General features: G+C 45.4%; 1 protein-coding gene across 6 annotated transcripts in view; it reads left to right on the plus strand.

The window, feature by feature from the left end:
- Positions 1–17,911, plus strand: part of TBL1X (transducin beta like 1 X-linked) — a 250,659-nt gene that overhangs the window by 201,425 nt on the left and 31,323 nt on the right. For all 6 annotated transcript variants that reach the window (XM_054251217.2, XM_035288995.3, XM_054251216.2 and 3 more), the window contains one exon: positions 14,383–14,528. In XM_054251217.2, the coding sequence (XP_054107192.1) occupies positions 14,383–14,528 (146 nt within the window). The remainder of the gene's footprint in view (positions 1–14,382; positions 14,529–17,911) is intronic.

Genomic DNA, 17,911 nt, shown 5'->3' on the forward strand with positions numbered 1-17,911 from the left:
AAATTAAGACTTGCCATTCTTATACTCATTAATTTGTTAGAGGGAGAAAAAGCAATTAGAATGAAAATCAGTTGAGTGTTTATAAATTACAGTTGTTGAAATATACATCTTGCTCAATGTAGTCAAAAAGTCTTTATTGATATTGACACCCACAGAAAAGGTTAGATTGTGTTGAAGATCCACATAAGCCTTCAATTTCACTTCCTACTTTAAAAATTGGTGACGATGTGAAAATGTCTAAGAGAGTCCACCTTTCCTGTTTAGATAAGAAGAAATAGCCACTAAGGGGCCTGTCTTCCGAGTTTATTCACTGTTATATTCAAGACTTGCCCACTCAGAAATTCTAATGTGACCTTAAAAGTGTCCAGCGTTGTTATGTTTTATGCTGAATTCCATTCCCTTTCCTGCTTTCCAGACTGAATAGCAAGCCAGTAAGTCTGAACTGTCACACACAACACTGTCCCTTTTCCCTGAAGTCTCTGTATGTTCTTTTGCTGATGCCTCCTTCTCCATTCACTTCTTAACTACTACTGTCCCCAAGATGATGTTCTTTTTTCCCCTCCCACATCTTTGCCTGTAGTAACATGCCCCCGCTTCCTCCTCAAGTCTGGGTCCCATCCTCAATCTCTCTACTGATCCCCCAAGTCCAAGTGTCCACTCCCAATCTCTCCAGTGACTCCTCCTTCCCATGTCACAGTGTGTATCCCCAACTTCTCCATTGCTGTCCGTACTGATATTTTGAATGGCACTTTACGGGCACTCCTTAATGTAATCCCACACTTGGTACCATCACCACTTCCCTACCATGGTCTGTCTACTCCAAAGATAAGCTTCCTCTACCCTATATAATTATGTCACTCTTGTCTTAGTCCATTTGAGCTGCTATGACAAAATACCATAAACAACAGAGATTTCTTTCTCTCATTTCTGCAGGCTGGGAATCCAAGATCAAGGTGTGGGAGATTCAGTGTCTGGTGGGGACCCGATTCCTGGTTCGCAGACGCCACCTTCTCGCTGTGTCCTCACATGCTGGAAGGGGCAAGGGAGCTCTCTGGGGTCTCTTGTATAAGGACACTAATTCCATTCATGAGGGCTCTACCCTCATCACCTCCCAAAGGCCCCACCTCCTGATACCACCCACTTGGGGTTTAGATTTCAATATATGAATTTAGAAGGGTGGAGAGAAACATTCAGACTTAGCACTGTTTTATAAAAAAACATCAGGATGGAGGATGGTATTCAAATACAGTATCTCGCATCTATCAAGCACTTGCTGTGTGCCAGGCATGATTCTAAATATTGACAGATGAAACTGTTTATTCCTACCAATCCCTAGGAAATAGAAACAGCGCCATCATTTACAGATGAGAAACCCAAGGTACTGAGAAGGTCCTGGCCTACCCAAGTCACTTCAGGGAGGTCACGCAGCTGCGATTCAGAACATCATCCATCTGGCTTTGTAATCTTTTTCATTTTTTCATTTATTCATCATTCATTGAAAATAATGTAATAAAAATTGTATATACATAACACACACATATGTATATGTAACTATGGTATACCACATGATGCTTTCAAATACAGTCGGCCCTCCATATCCACAGCTTCCCCATCTACAAATCAACCAACTGTGGATCAAAAATAAATGGGGGGCCCGGTTCAGTGGCTCACACCTGTAATCCCAGCACTTTGCGAGGCCGAGATGGGTGAATCACCTGAGGTCAGGAGTTAGAGACTAGCCTGGCCAACATAATGAAAATCCGTCTCTACCAAAAATACAAAATTAACCAGGTTTAGTGGCACATGCCTGTAATCCCAGCTACTTGGGAGGCTGAGGCAGGAGATTCGCTTGAACCCAGGAGGCAGAGAGTGAGCTCAGATTGTGCCATCACACTCCAGCCTGGGTGACAAGAGTGAAACTCTTTCTCAAAAAACAAAAAATTATAATAATAATAAATGGGAAAAACAATTAAAAATAACAATACAACAATTAAGATAATATATATTTTTTTAATTTTTAAAGAAAGGCAGATTTATTAGAGGAAGTATGAAAATATATTTTAAGGTTGCAATGGGCAGGACAGCAGAGAAGGAGCTGCCTGCCCTCCTCCCCACGCCACCCCCATATATATTTGTTGTGTGAGACAGCGCCCCACTGTGTTGCCCAGGTTGGAGTGCAGTGGGATGATCTTGGCTCACTGCAGCCTCAACCTCCTGGGCTCGAACAATCCTCCCACCTCAGTCTCCCAAGTAGCTGGGACCACAGGAATGTGCTACCACACCCAGTTAATTTTTTGTAGAGGCAGTGTTTCACCATGTTGCCCAGACTGGTCTCAAACTCCTGGGCTCAAGCAATTCACCCACCCACCTTGACCTCCAAAAGTGCTGGGATTGCAAGCGTGAGTCACTGCACCCTACCTATTTATTGTTTTTTAAAGACAGAGTCTCTCTCTCTGTTGCCCAGGCTGGAGTGAAGTGGCATGATCATAGCTTACTGTAGCCTCAGCCTCCTGGGCTCAAATGATCCTCCCACCTCAGCCCCCTGAGTAGCTGTGAGTGCAGTCATGTGCTGCCACACTCAACTAATTATTTCTGTTTTTTGTAAAGATGGGGTCTCATTTTGTTTCCCAGTATGGTATTGAACTTCTGGCTTCAAATGATCCTTCCACCTCAACCTCACAAAGTGCTGGGATTACAGGCATAGCCACCATACCTGGTGCCAATCTTAGTTCTTTGCTCATTATCTGAATTTTCACCATATTTGCATACACCTGGAGTTCTTTTTTTAATATTTTTCTTAATTGAAACAGTTGCTTTTTATTAAATGTACCAGTACCTATTAGTATACTAGTTTCATTTAGTTCTATTGTTTGCATAATATACATTCAAATAGCTATTAAATTTAAAACATTTGCCCTCATGCTACTTAAAATTATTTTGAGTACCACAGAATTGTGGTGGCTACCAGAGAGTACTTATGTCCAGGAATACAGCAGTTGTTACCTTTTCTCCAGGAGTCTGAGAAAGGCCGTAAAGTACCATCTGAGCTGGGTGTTTGAACCAGAAGTTTTTAGGCAAAGGGAAAAGAGCACTTCAAGAAAAATAAGGAGCCTGAGTTCAGGCCCTAATGCATAGCAAACCTGGCACTTTTCAGGAGAATGCACCATCTTGGTGATGGGGACCTGGGATACATGATGGCAGGAATGAGGAAAAGGTGCTGGCGAGTAGGGTCAGTGGCAGATTAACACGAGCTGAGACATGGGAAGCTGTCCAGTTAGAAGCCATTGATTCATTGTTGCAAGCTAAAATGGGACATAGTGTGAGTAAAGGATGACTTGCCTGCTTGGTGAAAAATGAATAACCGCAGAGGTGTCTATCAAAACCAACCAGCAACCGGGGAAAATACTTATAGTGTGTTAAGCAAAAGAGAACAGGTATACAATATTCTGTGACCATAATGATTATACATAGAAATTAAGATGCATAGGCCGGGTGTAGTGGCTTACGTCTGTAATCCCAGCACTTTGGGAGGCCGAGGCAGGTGGATCACCTGAGGTCAGGAATTCAAGACCAGCCTGGCAAAACCCCATCTCTACTAAAAATTTAAAAATTAGCCAGACATGGTGGTGTGCGCCTGTAATCCCAGCAACTTGAGAGGCTAAGGCAGGAGAATCACTTGAATTTGGGAGGCGGAGGCTGCAGTGAGTCAAGATCGTACCATCCGTTGCATTCCACCCTGGGTGACAAGAGTGAAACTCTGTCTCAAAAAAAAAAAAAAAAAGAAGAAGAAAAATAAATTAAGATACATAGAGAAGAGGAGCTGGAAGAAATCCCCTGTTGTGAGAACAGGAGTTGTGTTGATTGCTTAACAATGTGAGTTATTTTCTCCATCTTCCAAATTGCTTTCTCTTACATTCCCAAAGTCATATCTTGACTTTTGTTCACTGTGCTTTCCAATGTTGCTAGCCATTGTAAATCTCAGGTTCAGCATTCATGCTGTCTTCCAATTTCCAAATATTGAATCCAGAATTCATGAGTGTTCCAAACTGGTGGAGACCACACTGTACGGCTGGAGGACATAAGCGTCTCTGAGCCTGGCTCTTCCTGGTGGCTGACTTGCAGCAAGAGCTGCAGCTTCTCCTGGCATCACCTCTACTATGATTCTCTGTGAGCATTTCCAGGAAGCAGCACCCCCTACCCTGGCCCAGACCCCTCCAAGATTGTCTCATTGTCCTGGCCCGCCATTGCCCTGAGAGGAAGTAGCCACGTGAATTTATGGCCTGAATAATACTTTTCCCTCCTGGATGTTCCCCAACTGTAGAGGATATGAAAATAGTCTTGGCAAGGGTGCCTGGTCTGCATTCGTCAGCGGCCTGAGCTATACTCAGCCGCCACCCTTGGGGTCCAGGCCAGATGTTATGGCGAAACCCTATTTTAACGAGATCCTTCTGGTATTTCTTTTGGATGCCATCCGAGGCAGTTTCACTTTACAGTAAATTCCATGTTATGGTGGGTCATCTCAAACAGGTCTGCAGCACGTAAAAAATGTTCTCACTGCAGTCTATTTTCTGTAGCAAAATGTTGTCAAGGGTTAGGATGGGAGTTGAGGACTGGGCCTTGAGGATTTTTTTCATATAAACACATTAAAATGGAAAGCTGATATGGACATGTTCAGTAATGTAGACTACAAAAGCAAAAAGAATTCTCCCCAGCATATTTTTTTTGCTTTTTACCATGGATATAACTGGACTTTACATATGATAAGAACTGCTTCTTGGGCAGAAAATATAATCCTCTGGTGAGACTAATCCAGCACTGTTGAAGAGAAGGGAACTGGTAGTGAATTCACCCCACAGATGAAGATAGGATTTCAAATTCTCTCGCCTTTTCTGTTTTACTGTTCCTAACTCCGTGAGAGTGTGCATGTGTGTCTGTGTTTTCTTCACTGTTTGATGTTTCAACCTGGCTACCACTTCCTCCTCCTTGGCCTCTCTTCCATCGTAATTTTTCTCACACCCTCCCCACCTCCACCACCTTGTCCCAGCACTGTGAGGAAAGTGGGCAGCTTTCCAGGCAGCTGTAGTCCTGCTGGAGAAACCTTTATGATCTAGGAAATACTGACCAAGGAGAAGCTGTGCTGACTCCACTATGAATAGAGAGGTTGGAAAAATGTCAGCATTTGCAGAAACTAAAGGAAGTGCTCCATGTACGTTTTGGTTTCATAATGACTCTATTGTAAAACCCCTTCTCTTTAGTCCACCGGATTGGACAAGTGTGTTAACCAATGGCTGTTTGGTATCCATCGATCATAGGGCTAGACCAACAATCAAAGTTGTTTATCTCTCATAAGGTAGCTTTTGCAGGCATGCCAAAAATCGTTATAAAACTCCCAGCCACAAAGTCTAACATGTATTTTCACTTCCTATCCAATAAGGAATGTTCCCACCCTTTACTTCCTGACTACTGTAGTCATAAAGGTGCACTCTGAGTTCCTCCCTCTCTTTCTTAGCTTCTTGGTCCCTGTGTGTGATAAAGTTTCTTGGTGCCCTGTGTGGCATGGCGTGGCCCTTCCTTGGGAACTGAGCAATACATTCTTTCAATGACATTAGCCTCTTTGTGTTGTCACTCAGTCACCTCCATAAATTAAAAACCCTTCAGGTTTTGTTGGGACAGTAAGGTAATTTATTTTCTCTACGTTGAATTTTAGAATTGAAAGGAACCTTGTAGATCATTGAATTCGCCTGTCTGTTGTTCAGTAAAGGAAGCCAGGGAAGCTGATAAGGGCAGATCCAGGCCTCAGAGCACCTGGTTAAGTGTGTTCTCTCCATAAGCCTAAGAAATGGTACCAGATTCTTATGTCATTGCATCTGTTGTGATCCTTCCTTCCTTATTTTCTTCTTTTCTGTTTCTTTCCGTTGCTTTCAAGACTAGTGTCTCACTTTGTCCCCCAGGCTGGAGTAAAGTGGTACAGTCATAGCTCTCTTCAGCTTCCAGTCTTTCTGGACTCAAGGAGTCCTTCCATGTCAGCCTCCTGGGTACCTGGGACTACAGGCACATGCCACCATACCTGGCTAATCTTATTATTTTTATTTTTGTAGAGAGACAAAGTCTCACTATGTTGCCCAGGTTGGTCTCGAACTCCTGGGCTCAAGTGATCCTCCTACCTCGGCCTCCCAAAGTACTGGGATTATAGGCATGAGCCACCATGCCCAGCCCCATTTTTCTTAATTTAGCTGTCTAATATGTGAGCCTTTTTGGAAGATCCAATTTATCTCTGTTTGCTTACTGTGATACGGGAAGCATTCAGCTTCATTGGCGCAATGTAGACTGTGTTTGCAACTTATTTTTGCAAAAACTGTAATATAAATGGTGTTACTGATTAAGTGGTTTTCTTCCTCTTTTAAAAGGATGGTATTTTAACCAAAAGTTTCCAAACACATTTTGGTAGTGTGTGGTGTACGGGTTAAGAGTGTGGAGTCGGGAGTCAGCTGGCCACTTGCTACTGTGTGCCCTCATGGAAATCACTACTCCATGACTCAGTTTCTTCATCTGTAATATGGATTTATTTGGACTAACTCATAGATTATTGCCAAGTATTTATGGTTTAATTCCTATAAAGGACTCAAAGTAAGCACTCAATGTCATTAACTTTATTGTTGTCACTATTTTTCTTGAATAATGTAATAGCTTTTATTCAGGTATATGTATATATGGTCAAGAGTCTTCTTTGATGTCTAGAGACTATCATTTGTATGACAGTCATCTTGGTCTAAAAACTCAGTTTTTTTTTTTCTATTTGCTGCTGTGCCTAAATCAGTTCTTGTCCTTTTTCTTCCGAGTTCTCTCTTCTAAAAATATTGAGGACTCCATTTTATTCAGTTTCTTATTTCCTGTCATTGACATCATTCACCAGTTTCTCTGAGCCATTCATCATGAATCTTTTCAGCGGTACTGAGGAGGGGTGCTCTGTGTGTTACGACAGGTTTCCTGCCTTCAAAGGGCGTCAGTCTTTTCAGAAGCCAGGAGATGCATGGGAAACCTGGGACAGTGCACTGCACTGTGATAAGACAGAAGGATGGGGAGGAGTCCTGAGGGAACTTGGAGAAGAGGGCACTCATGTCTGTGGAGAGCACGAGGAAGGCTGCTGTGGAAGAGGGAGGCCTGGCTGCAGCCTAATCACTGAGAAGGTTGGCAGGGGTAGATAAGGGAATTCTAAAGCAGAATTTCCGAGTTTCCTGCCCTTGCACTTTGAAATTTGGGGCTGGATTTTTTTTTTTTTTTTTTTAAGACAGAGTCTCACTCTGTTGCCTAGGCTGGAGTGCAGTAGTGTGATCTTGGCGCGCTGCAACCTCTACCTCTGGGTTCAAGCGATTCTCCTGCCTTAGCCTCCCGAGTAGCTGGAACCACAGGCGTGTACCACCTGCCCAGCTAATTTTTATATTTTTAGTAGAGATGGTGTTTCACCATGTTGGCCAGACTGGTTTCCTGGCCTCAAGTGATCATCCTCCTCAGCCTCTCAAAGTGCTGGGATCACAGGTGTGAGCCACTGTGCCTGGCTGGGGCTGGATCATTTTTTGATGTGGTAGACTGCCTTGTGGATGGTAGGATGTTTAACCACATCCTTGGCCTCTACCTGCTCGATGCCTGTAGCACATAGACACTCACCCACCCAGACACTGCCAGATGTCTTCTTGGGCACAGAAACAGATTCACTTGAGAACTACTGGTCCAGATCAAGAGACCAAAATGAGTGAAGTCATCCTATGGGAAGGCAGGCACATGCTTGGAGCACGGTGAGAGCTGGCATGGCTTTAGAACGGGGTACCAGAGGCTTGGAAGGCCTTACTGAGGTGAGGGAGCTCATCCAGGCCTGCTGGCCCTCGACTGCTTTGGAAAAGGAGAGCAGTAGGTGGCTTGTGATCAGGGAAGTTACCGCAGTGGTTTTGTGTTGCATCAGGCAGCACACGCGAAGCTTATATGCTATTGCCTGACACCAAGAAAGTGCTCACTAAACACCAGCTATCATTGTTATTGTCAGGCATATTAGAAGGCGAGAGACGAACAAAGGGCTGGGAAAGAGTGAGGGCCCAGGAGCAGAGTGGTAGCAAAGAGAAAAGACAGGTGTATAGCAGAGATGCGGAGAGGACAGAGGCAAGGCATCTGGGAGGTCATGACATTTGCTTACTGCTACATTGTGTGTACAACCATCCCTGGGTATCCACAAGGGATCAGTTCCAGAACCCCCTTTAATACCAAAATCCATAGACACTCAAGTCCCTGATGTAAAATGGCATAGTAGATTCTTCCTCTCCCCCTCCCCGCTCAAAAATAAAATAAAATGGCATAGTAGTTACATATAAGCTATGCACATCTCCTGTGAACTTTAAATCAGCTCTATATTACTTATAATACCTAATACAATGTAAATGCTGCATTTGTTATATTGCATTGGTTTTTTATTTGTATTATTCTTGTCGCATTTATTTTTGTGTTTCTTCTCTGGATGTTTTTGATCTGTGGTTGGTTGCATTGATGGATGCAGCACTGTCAGATATGGAGAATCAACTGTATATGAAATCAGGTCAGCACACTGTTCCTGTAGAGGAGCAGATAGTTAATATCCTCAGCTCTATGAGCCATGTGGCCTCTGTTAAACCTACTCAACTCCCACATTGTAGTGTGAGAATAGCCATAGACAGCAAATCAACTCATGGGTGTGATTGTATCTCAATAAAACTTTATTTACACACACAGGCAGTGAGCCAGACTTGGCCTGTGGGCCTCAGTTTACAAGCCCATGATCTAGACAGTGTACAGATAGCACGTGGTGCCCATCAGCTTTGGATAGCTGTCAGTATTTACAAGTATGTAAATCTGTTAAATATGTAATAAAAATTCCAGTTTTAAGGCTACAAATTAACACCCTTGATATTTGTTTCAGCTGAAGATGAAAAACCAACCCCACAGCTGCCTGAGTATTAAATGTCTACTTTTCTGTGCCAAATAAGCGGTATTTCTAAAGGCCAGTGATTGATAACTTAGCAGATTTTGCTGATGAATCAGGCCAACATTTGCTGGGCATAGGAGTTCACTGTACAACTCAAATGGTTTGTGGAGCCACTTGTGAGGGGTATGGTTTGGCCGTGTCATGGTTGCAAGAAACACAACACGTGTGCTTGGTTTGTTTGAAATCCATTCATATGGATTTGCCTAGTTAAATGAGGCAAATTCTTGTGCAGACTGTTTCCTCTCTTGTGAGACTATTGCACCGTTCATTCCCAATGGACAGGACTCTACATGGAAAATCCTAGCATCCTTTATAAAGTGTAGTCTTTTGTGTAAGCCTTTCAGTTTATCATGGTTATATTCTTCTTTTCTGCTTGGGAATAATTTTATTTCATCTGATTATTCTCTGTTACTGTGTGTTATCTAAGGTCTATGACCAATTGCATGTAGAGAGTAGCTTGCTTTTTCAATAGCAACAACCAAGAATCAAGCAGAAACTTGAGGAGAGTAGAGCTGGGGGTGGTAGACTTTCAGGGTGCCAATTCCTCAACCGTGGTAGGGTTGATGGGAGTATATCTGGAAACATTTTTGGTTGTTACAATGGGAGTGTGCTACTGACATCTTGTGGGTAGAGGCCAGGGGTGCTTTTCAACATCGTACAATGTATGGGACTGTGTCCCCCACAGCAAAGAAGGATTCAGCCTAAAAGTCAGCCATACTGTGGTTGAGAAACCCTGCTGTCAAGAGATTCATCAGGGATATACCTCCTAAGTAAGTGGCAAGCCTGCTGTCTTCAGGAATGTCTCTAGGCTAGCCTACTGATGACACCAAGGACACTAACCCATCACCCTCACACAATCTTTCATCGAGGTACCACCAAGCTCTTTATTCTCCTGCCCGTTAGCTACTTCTGCACCTGCTGCTGGGGCAGCCCTGGGTGCTTCGTTTATCATTGACATTCTGGTCTTTGTTCCTACAGATGTCTTGTTGGGTAGAAGAGATGTGTTCAGAGATGCAGGAAAGCTGAGGAGGCACAAGGCACTGAAGTCTTGCCACTCTGGCAGACTGCAAATGAATGCACCCATTAGCCCTGGAGTCCAGGTGGGAGGGGTGGGATGCTGGCAGGTGTGGAGGCAGGGATGGCCCTAGAAGAGAAGCATCTTCCCTGGAGGTGCCATGTTTTCTAAGACATTACCTTCCACAGCATCCTGGCACCTGGTTCCAGCAACTGCGGCCTAGGAGGAAGTGGTCAGGCCTAAGAGGAAGTGGTCAAGCAGCCTATATTACATAGTCCTTGGGCATTGGATTAGTTTGTGTGGGCTGTAACCAGTACTTTAGACTGGGTAATTTATACACAACTGAAATGTATTGCTCACAGTTCTGGAGGCTGGGAAGTCCAAGATCAAGATGCCAGCAGATTTGGTATCCAGTGAAGTCGTGTTCCTCATGGATGGCTCCTTCTGTGCTTTCACATGGTAAAACGGATGGGGTAGCTTGCTTGAGCCTCTTTTAGAGGGGCACTAGTGCCATTCACGAGAGTGGAGCCATCATGACTTAATCACTTCACGAAGGCCTCACCTCTTAACACCATCACTTTGGGGATTTGTCTCCCACATACCAATCTGGGGGGGACACAAACATTCAGAACATAGCACACATCTTCCTGTCCCAGAACGAATATCAGAACTAGAAACTATCCTAATAGCCATTTCATCTGCCATCCTCATTGTTCCAACAGGGAAAGCTGGGACAGTGACCTTTTGACTCACTGTGGTCTTCTCTCCTTCAAACCTGTCAGGGATCTGGCTGCTGTCCCATCTATGTGTCTCATCAGCACTTCAAGGTACTTTTTATCCCCATACCGCAAAGGAGGAAATGCAGGTCCAGCCAAATAAAGTGGCATGGGCCAGACACCCAGTGGTGGATGGAGGACAGAAGCCAGCCCTCCTCCTTGCCTTCATGAGATCACATGATCAGAAATCAGTAAGAAAATCTTAGAGGAAGTGGACTGAAAAACCGTTGCTCTAGAGCCCATGTAGAGATCCATTCAAAGAAATGCAGCTAGTGAAAAATTTAGCAAATAGGAAGACTTCTGTTAACCACGGTATGGAATGTACATCTCCCAGGTCTTTATGCAAGTGCCTAACTTCCAGCTGTGACAGCCTACCCTTTCCATAAGAGGACCCAAGCTAATGAAAGACCTTCAAGGTACCCCTGTAGAACTGTTCTGCACTTTTGTCATTGTGCATCTGCGTAGGATATGCCTTCCAGTAGACAACTTTCAGCTCTCTGCAGAAGTCTGAGACTCCGCACCCTTCATCCATCTTTACTAGTTCATCTCCTTGTTCCAAGAAGTCTTAATTGAATGTAAATACCATTGTCCACATGGTCTAGAAACGAAATCGATGTTGGAGAGCATAGTCATATAGAGAAATGAAGTTATGCATTTCTCTAAAGCCAAACCGTGTTCTTAACAGATGAGAGAGAAATCAAGGGCACACTCCTGCCGTGGGTTAGACTGAGCTTTGCATACCATTCTTTGTGAGTTGCCTGAGCTGCACCCAAGCTGGCTGTTGTTCAGAGCTGCCAGTGGTCTAGCTAAGTAGCCAGTTGGAAATGGAGTCCATGTCCACGCAGATAATTCAAGAATTTTGGTTTCTGTGCCTTTGGGTCTTGGAGGATAAAGTAAAAAGCGGAATTTCAAAGTCAGATGGTCTATGGTTCACAGTTTAGTTCAGCCTCTTATCACATAAACCGTGGGCGGGTTACCTGATGTCTCCAGTGTTTGTCCTCATATGTGAAACAAAAACAGTACCCACTCTGAACAGCCGCTACAGAGGCTGAGGTAGTGGACAGAGTGCCCAGGTTTGGTTGAAGGTGGTAATGTGGTCAGAATCGGCTCTGTTTCACAGAGCGTATGACTGCAGGTATCAGTTCTGTGGCCCAGTGCTGCTTGTGGGAATGAATGAGTGAGAGTAGATGAATAAAATATGCCAGGAGCATGAGACTCTCCTTCCACAATTGCTCCATCAGCCATGAGGTTTGCTTGTCAGGAACCCTCATCAGCACCTAATGCTGGTTTCTGGTGCATTCGATAGATGTTTCTAGATGCGGTTTCATGGTGGCTAAGAATAGTTTCTGGCTGCCGAGGCTTGGTTCTCAGCCCCACCCCTACAAACTGAGCAATCAGAACCTGTCAGTTACGCTCAAAAGATCTCAGAGACCTGATTCATCAAGGAAAAAGGACAGTGACAGAATGATGTTGAGAGACTTAAAGCCATTGAGTAGGAGCCAGGTGAGTGGCTCCTACCAGCCATGAGGGTCATGGTGTCTATGAGAGAGGAATCACCGTGGCCTGGAGTAGATAAGGAAGAGTCCATGCAATAGAGCGTTGGGCCAAGAATGCAGTGAGGTCCTGCTTTATTCATTGACTGAGGTTTTTCTATTCCACACTTCGCCAAAGATCTCAATGATAAAAGCTTGCAGGTAAAACTGTGTATAACATGGCGGAAAATAGAGTCATTGGTGAATCCAAGGGTGGGTTGCTTCATTTTGGTAGGAGTGGGTAGGGGAAAAGGAAGGTAGATAGAGAGAAAACAAGTTAGAAGGAAAAGATAAGGTTGTTGTAAAGAACCTTGGCTTATATCCTCCAAAAACACAGGGGTGGAGGAACCCTTGGGGATAGGGGAACCTGGAAAGGGCTCCTTTGCAACCTAATGTAGGCGGTTAGTTTCGTAAAGAAATATACAAGGCTCTGTGCAATGGATTGTAAAATTAATAGCAGCTACCCTAGTACTCTATTAGATAAATCTCAACCACACATTCAATATGTTCTTTACAACCTGGAGATGGGGACAGAATAGAGGGTGGATTGAAGAGGAGGGAGTAGACAGAGAAAAGTGAAATATCAGAAAGCAGCAAGGAGAGCAAAGCGCAGAGCTCCTCTCCTGGAGGAATGAACATTCCCATCTGGCGAGCATTTTGTTTATGCAAGGTCAGTTCGTATTTGGATAAGGAGAGACAGAAGGCCACTGATGTGGAAGCGGAGGGAAGCCGGCTGCCACTGCCCCCCTTTGGCTGAATGAAAGATGACGAAGAGGAACACACGCCCAGCGAGGCTGATAGTCCCATCTCCTGGGATAACCAGATCCTCAGCCTGCAGAGTGGCCTAACCAGGGAGGTACAGTGGCCACTTTCAGAACTCCCTGCTTCCTGCTCATTTGCCTCATCCGTGGAGGATGTAAACAATGTGAGAGTTGAAAGACACACTATGGGAATGCCTTGGTGTCTGTCCCACCTGTTGCCAGGGAGACAAGCATGGGGGTCCATGTTCCTCCAACTCTCAAGGATTTCAAGCTCCTATACACCCCCAGTCCGCCTCTGCACCAAGCAAAGTGACCCAGCCCTGCCAGGCGGGGTTTCCTGTTTTAGGAAACTCCCTGCAGCAGCCTAGACTTGCTGGCAGTAGGATGCCGCCTCCCTCCCTCTCCTTGAGGAAGGGCTGTTGCAGCTTCCCCATCACCCGGCCGACCTCCACATACATGCCCAGTGTCGTTGCCTTCTTTCCTTGAAGCAGGCATCATCCACAAGAGCAAGGCATGGCTTTCTGTGTATTCAGTCCTGATCCCCTTCCCAACAGCTTCATTCAAGAGCCTTCATCCAAAGCTGATCTGAAAACACCTTTAAATTGCCAGGCATCATTGATCAGCAGCTTCCTACAGCAGGAGTGAAGGAGATGCAGTCGGGGAGGAAAGGAAAAGAGCCAACATCTATTAGCCAGGAGAAAATTCCCAGTGTTTGGAGAAAATGACAGTACCACACCAGTCAGTCGAGATTGGCCTCTTCTCCGTCTTCAGATGTTGGGTTGTGATGCACTTGCCCCACGTGCTAGGAGCACTCAGGGTCAGCGTTTGCTGTTCCCTCATCTTGGGCTGAAGAAAGGTGCCCTGTATGCTTGCAGGGGGTGACACGGAGAGTCTTCGGCATGAGCTTCTGTAGAGTCATATGAACCGCAGAGTTGCGGGGAGCCTGGAGCCAAATTTCAGTAACAGATATGTCCAACCGGGGCACGCAGGGCAAACTCTATTGTCTGTTCTGTTTTATTATTAATAACACTGAAATGGGTCTACCATTAAAGGCCCTTGTTTCATCACATACCAACCTGGTCTTCCTGGGTCTGAAATCCCTCCTTCTTCCTCTGCCCTTTCCTACCTTATTGAACCCAAATCAGAAGCATCTCTGGGCATTCTACAGCCGTGTCTGCCCCCATAAACTAAGTGTGTTTGAAATCCGCAGGCCACCCTCAGATCTCAATGGCTGCACCTCCCTCGGTCAGTTTGGGTCTCATTCAACCTCGGCTTTCCCCTCTTGCTGCAGGTTTTTCCCACTCGGCTTTCACATTCGGGATCGAGAGCCACATCAGCCAGTCCAACATCAATGGGACACTAGTGCCGCCGGCTGCCCTCATCTCCATTCTCCAGAAGGGCCTGCAGTATGTAGAGGCCGAGATCAGTATCAATGAGGTATGTAGCTGCCGGGCTCGGTCCCCAAACAGTAGAGCCCTGGGAAGCTGCAAAAGCTTGAAACACATTGGAAACTAACATGCATATCCCTCAGGCATTTGGGATTAATTCAGTGGCAGGGTACAGTGGCTTAGGCCTATAATACCAGGACTTTGGGAGGCTGAGGCAGGAGGTCCACTTGGGCCCAGGAGTTTGAGACCAGCCTGGACAACATGGTGAAACAGCATTTCTACAAAAAGTTTAAAATTAGCTCAGTGTGGTGGTACACACCTGTAGCCCCAGCTCTTGGAAGGCTGAGCTGAGAGGATCAGATCACTCAAGCCCGAGAGGTTGAGGCTTCAGTGAGCTATAATTGTGCCACTACACTCCAGCCTGGGCTACACAGTGAGACTCTTACCTCTAAAATAAAATTTAAAAAAGAAGAAAGGAAGTTGGGTTTTTTTCCACTTTGTGTTAATACCTTATTGATCAGGGATGACACAGTAGCAAGCTTCCAGTGCCCCTCCCACATGGTTCTGTGTTTTTTAGTTAAATATAGAATCGTTGGCTCTTGACTCATGTAAACAATGACACTGCTGCATCTGAAAAAGATGCAGCGGATCTTCAGCTGCTCTGGGCTTCAGAGTGGACGTTTGCCTTGCACTTAGCAGATTTGCTCTCCTTGATTTCCTAGAGCAGATTGGCTAGAGAGAGGCCCCACACGTGGTCAGGTGGAATCTGTATTTTGGGGGAACCTGACAGAGAGCATCACCAGAGGCTGCATCAGGGCAGAGAGGCAATGGCTCTTGTGTTAACGAGGATCTCAGGGGATGCTTTCATTACCGGGCTCGTTGCAGAACAGATGGGGTAAGGGGATGGGAAAATAAACACACATTAAAATTATTCACTTGGCTTGGATCCCCTCCTTCTTTTTAGATTGGCCCACAGTGAGAAGTTGTGCCAGTTTTATACCAATTTTGGTTTTAAACCACATACCTTATTCTCTCTTGTCCCCTCCTATTCTGGTCTCATGATTCTGCAGTGAAGATCCCCTTGACTTCTGGGGACTTCTGGGATCCACAGCCTTTCCTGCCACCTTCACCTGAGTCTCTCTCATTTTATTTTTAGAGACTGAGTCTCACACTATTACCCAGGCCAGAGTGCAGTGGCACAATCATGGCTTACTGCAGCCTTGACCTTCTGGGCTCAAGTGATCCTCCTGCTCAGACTCCCAAAGCACTGGGACCAAAGAAAGTCCCTGTTACCGATTGCTCAATCCCCCCAGCTTCCTCCCTCTGCCCCTCTTTCTCCTGTTCTGACCAAGGAACGTGATTCTACCTAAGTTTTCCATAGTGTACCATAATCCATCCCACCTGGCAGTCACATTCTTCCAGGATTCCCTCTGTCCCGTCTTCCTGGGAACTGCTCTCGCCCTTCCAAACCTTTCTCCTTCACAGCATGTCACACTGCTTTCTCTTTACCTTTTAAAAAACTCTTAGATAGTAATATATTCTGTTTTCTTTTTCTTTTCTTTCTTTCTTTTTTTTTGAGACAGGGTCTCTTTCTGTCACCCAGGTGGGAGTGCAGTGGTACAATCATAGCTCACTGCAGCCTCAAACTCCTGGCTCAAATGATCCTCCTGCCTCAGCCTCCTGAGCAGCTTGGACTTAACAGGCACACACCACCATGCCAGGATAATATTTTATTTTTTATAGAGATGAGGTCTCACTGGTCTTTAACTCTTGGGCTCAAGCAATCCTCCCGCCTTGGCCTCCCAAAGTGCTGGGAGTACAGGCATGAGCCGCTGTGCCCAGCTCCTATTTTCCTTCTTGCATTTTTGCCTGCCATTTTCTGAAAGCCATGACTTTGAAAGCTCTGGTGTTTTTTCCTCTCTTGTGCTCCTTTTTCCCTGGCAAACCGGCCATCTCCTCTTTCTCTTCTTCACACTTGGTGCCCTGGATCTTCCACTGACTCCTTCTGGCCTTGTCTAGTTTCCTCATCTGTAAAATACACACGTATGTGGCTAAGAGGACATGTCCCCAAGGTCCAGCCAGCCCTCAGATCACAGGATACCCGTGACTGTTTTCCTCCGCTCATTGCCTTTTACCTCTCATCTGTCGGGAAACCTTCGTAGTTTCCTTTCCTCGGCACTCCATATTGCAGCACTCCAGAGGCTAATGAGAGACCATCCCATTTGTCACAGTGGTTTCTAATCATTAAAAAGTGAGACACGCCAGGGGCAATGGCTCACATCTGTAATCCCAGCACTTTGGGAGGCCAAGGTTGGAGGGTTGCCTGAGGCAAGGAGTTCTAGACCAGCCTGGGCAATATAACAAGACCCTGTCTCTACAAAAAATTAAAAAATAAGCCAGGTGCAGTGGCACATGCTTGTAATCCCAGCTACTCCGGAGGCTAACACAGGAAGATCAGTTTGGGCCAAGAGTTTGAGGCTGCAGTGAGCCGCGACTGTGCTCCTGCACTCCAGCCTGGATGACAGAGCGAGACCTTGTCTCTAAGGAAAAGAGGAGAGAGAGAATGTTCCCTCGGAGGTGAAACGAGGACGTGTTGTTACGACCTTGTACAGTTACCTCGTTTTGTGATGTGCTTGTTCATTTGGGTGTGAACATAGGAAGGAGGAAGGGGATGTGGAAGCATCTTGACCAGTCGGTCGCCATTGCCCACTCCATGACCAGAATCAAGGGCAAAGAGTGGCTGAGGATGTTGATGCAGCTAGTTCTTTGCATACGTTGTATTCTTTATTTTGAATATTGTCTTGTAATCAGAAATCATCTGGGGTGATGTTTTATTTAGCTATTCTTCAGCTGAAACCTGAGCCTTTCCATTTTTCCTCATTTCGGAGGTCATTCAGGTTCAGAGCATATAAAAATGCATTTGCACTTTCACCAGATACAACCCCGAGGCATAGTGAGGTTCACCTGATGCAGTATCTGGCATGCTTCCCAAGGAAAGAACTTCCTGCTGTATTTTTAAATATGTGTGGAAAGTTTTTTATGGTAAATGGAAATCAGAGAATCAAAGGATGTTCAAAAAATCGTGAATTGAAATGATGTCGATTGTGTTATGGCTATAGTTGGTCTAACCCTGAACCCAAGGAGTCATTTCAAGTAGTAGCAAGTGCCTATTTTATTAAATCCCATGGACAGATGGACCCAGAATCCAATCCTGAATGGCACGGCCATCTCATAGGGCTCTGCTTCTGAAGCATTACCCTCCCGTATCATGGCTGGTCATTTGCAGAGATGGTGCACATAGGTGATAACACCTGGGCGGGGCTTCCCCAGCACAGCACACAGTATTTGGGGCTGGATGAGTCTCCATGGTGAGGCTGTCCTGGGCATCCTCCAGATGCTAGGAGCACCCCTCCTCCCTTAGTTGTAACAGCC

This window comes from Callithrix jacchus, chromosome X (genome assembly GCF_049354715.1).
Source record: "Callithrix jacchus isolate 240 chromosome X, calJac240_pri, whole genome shotgun sequence".
Classification (NCBI taxonomy): domain Eukaryota; kingdom Metazoa; phylum Chordata; class Mammalia; order Primates; family Cebidae; genus Callithrix; species Callithrix jacchus.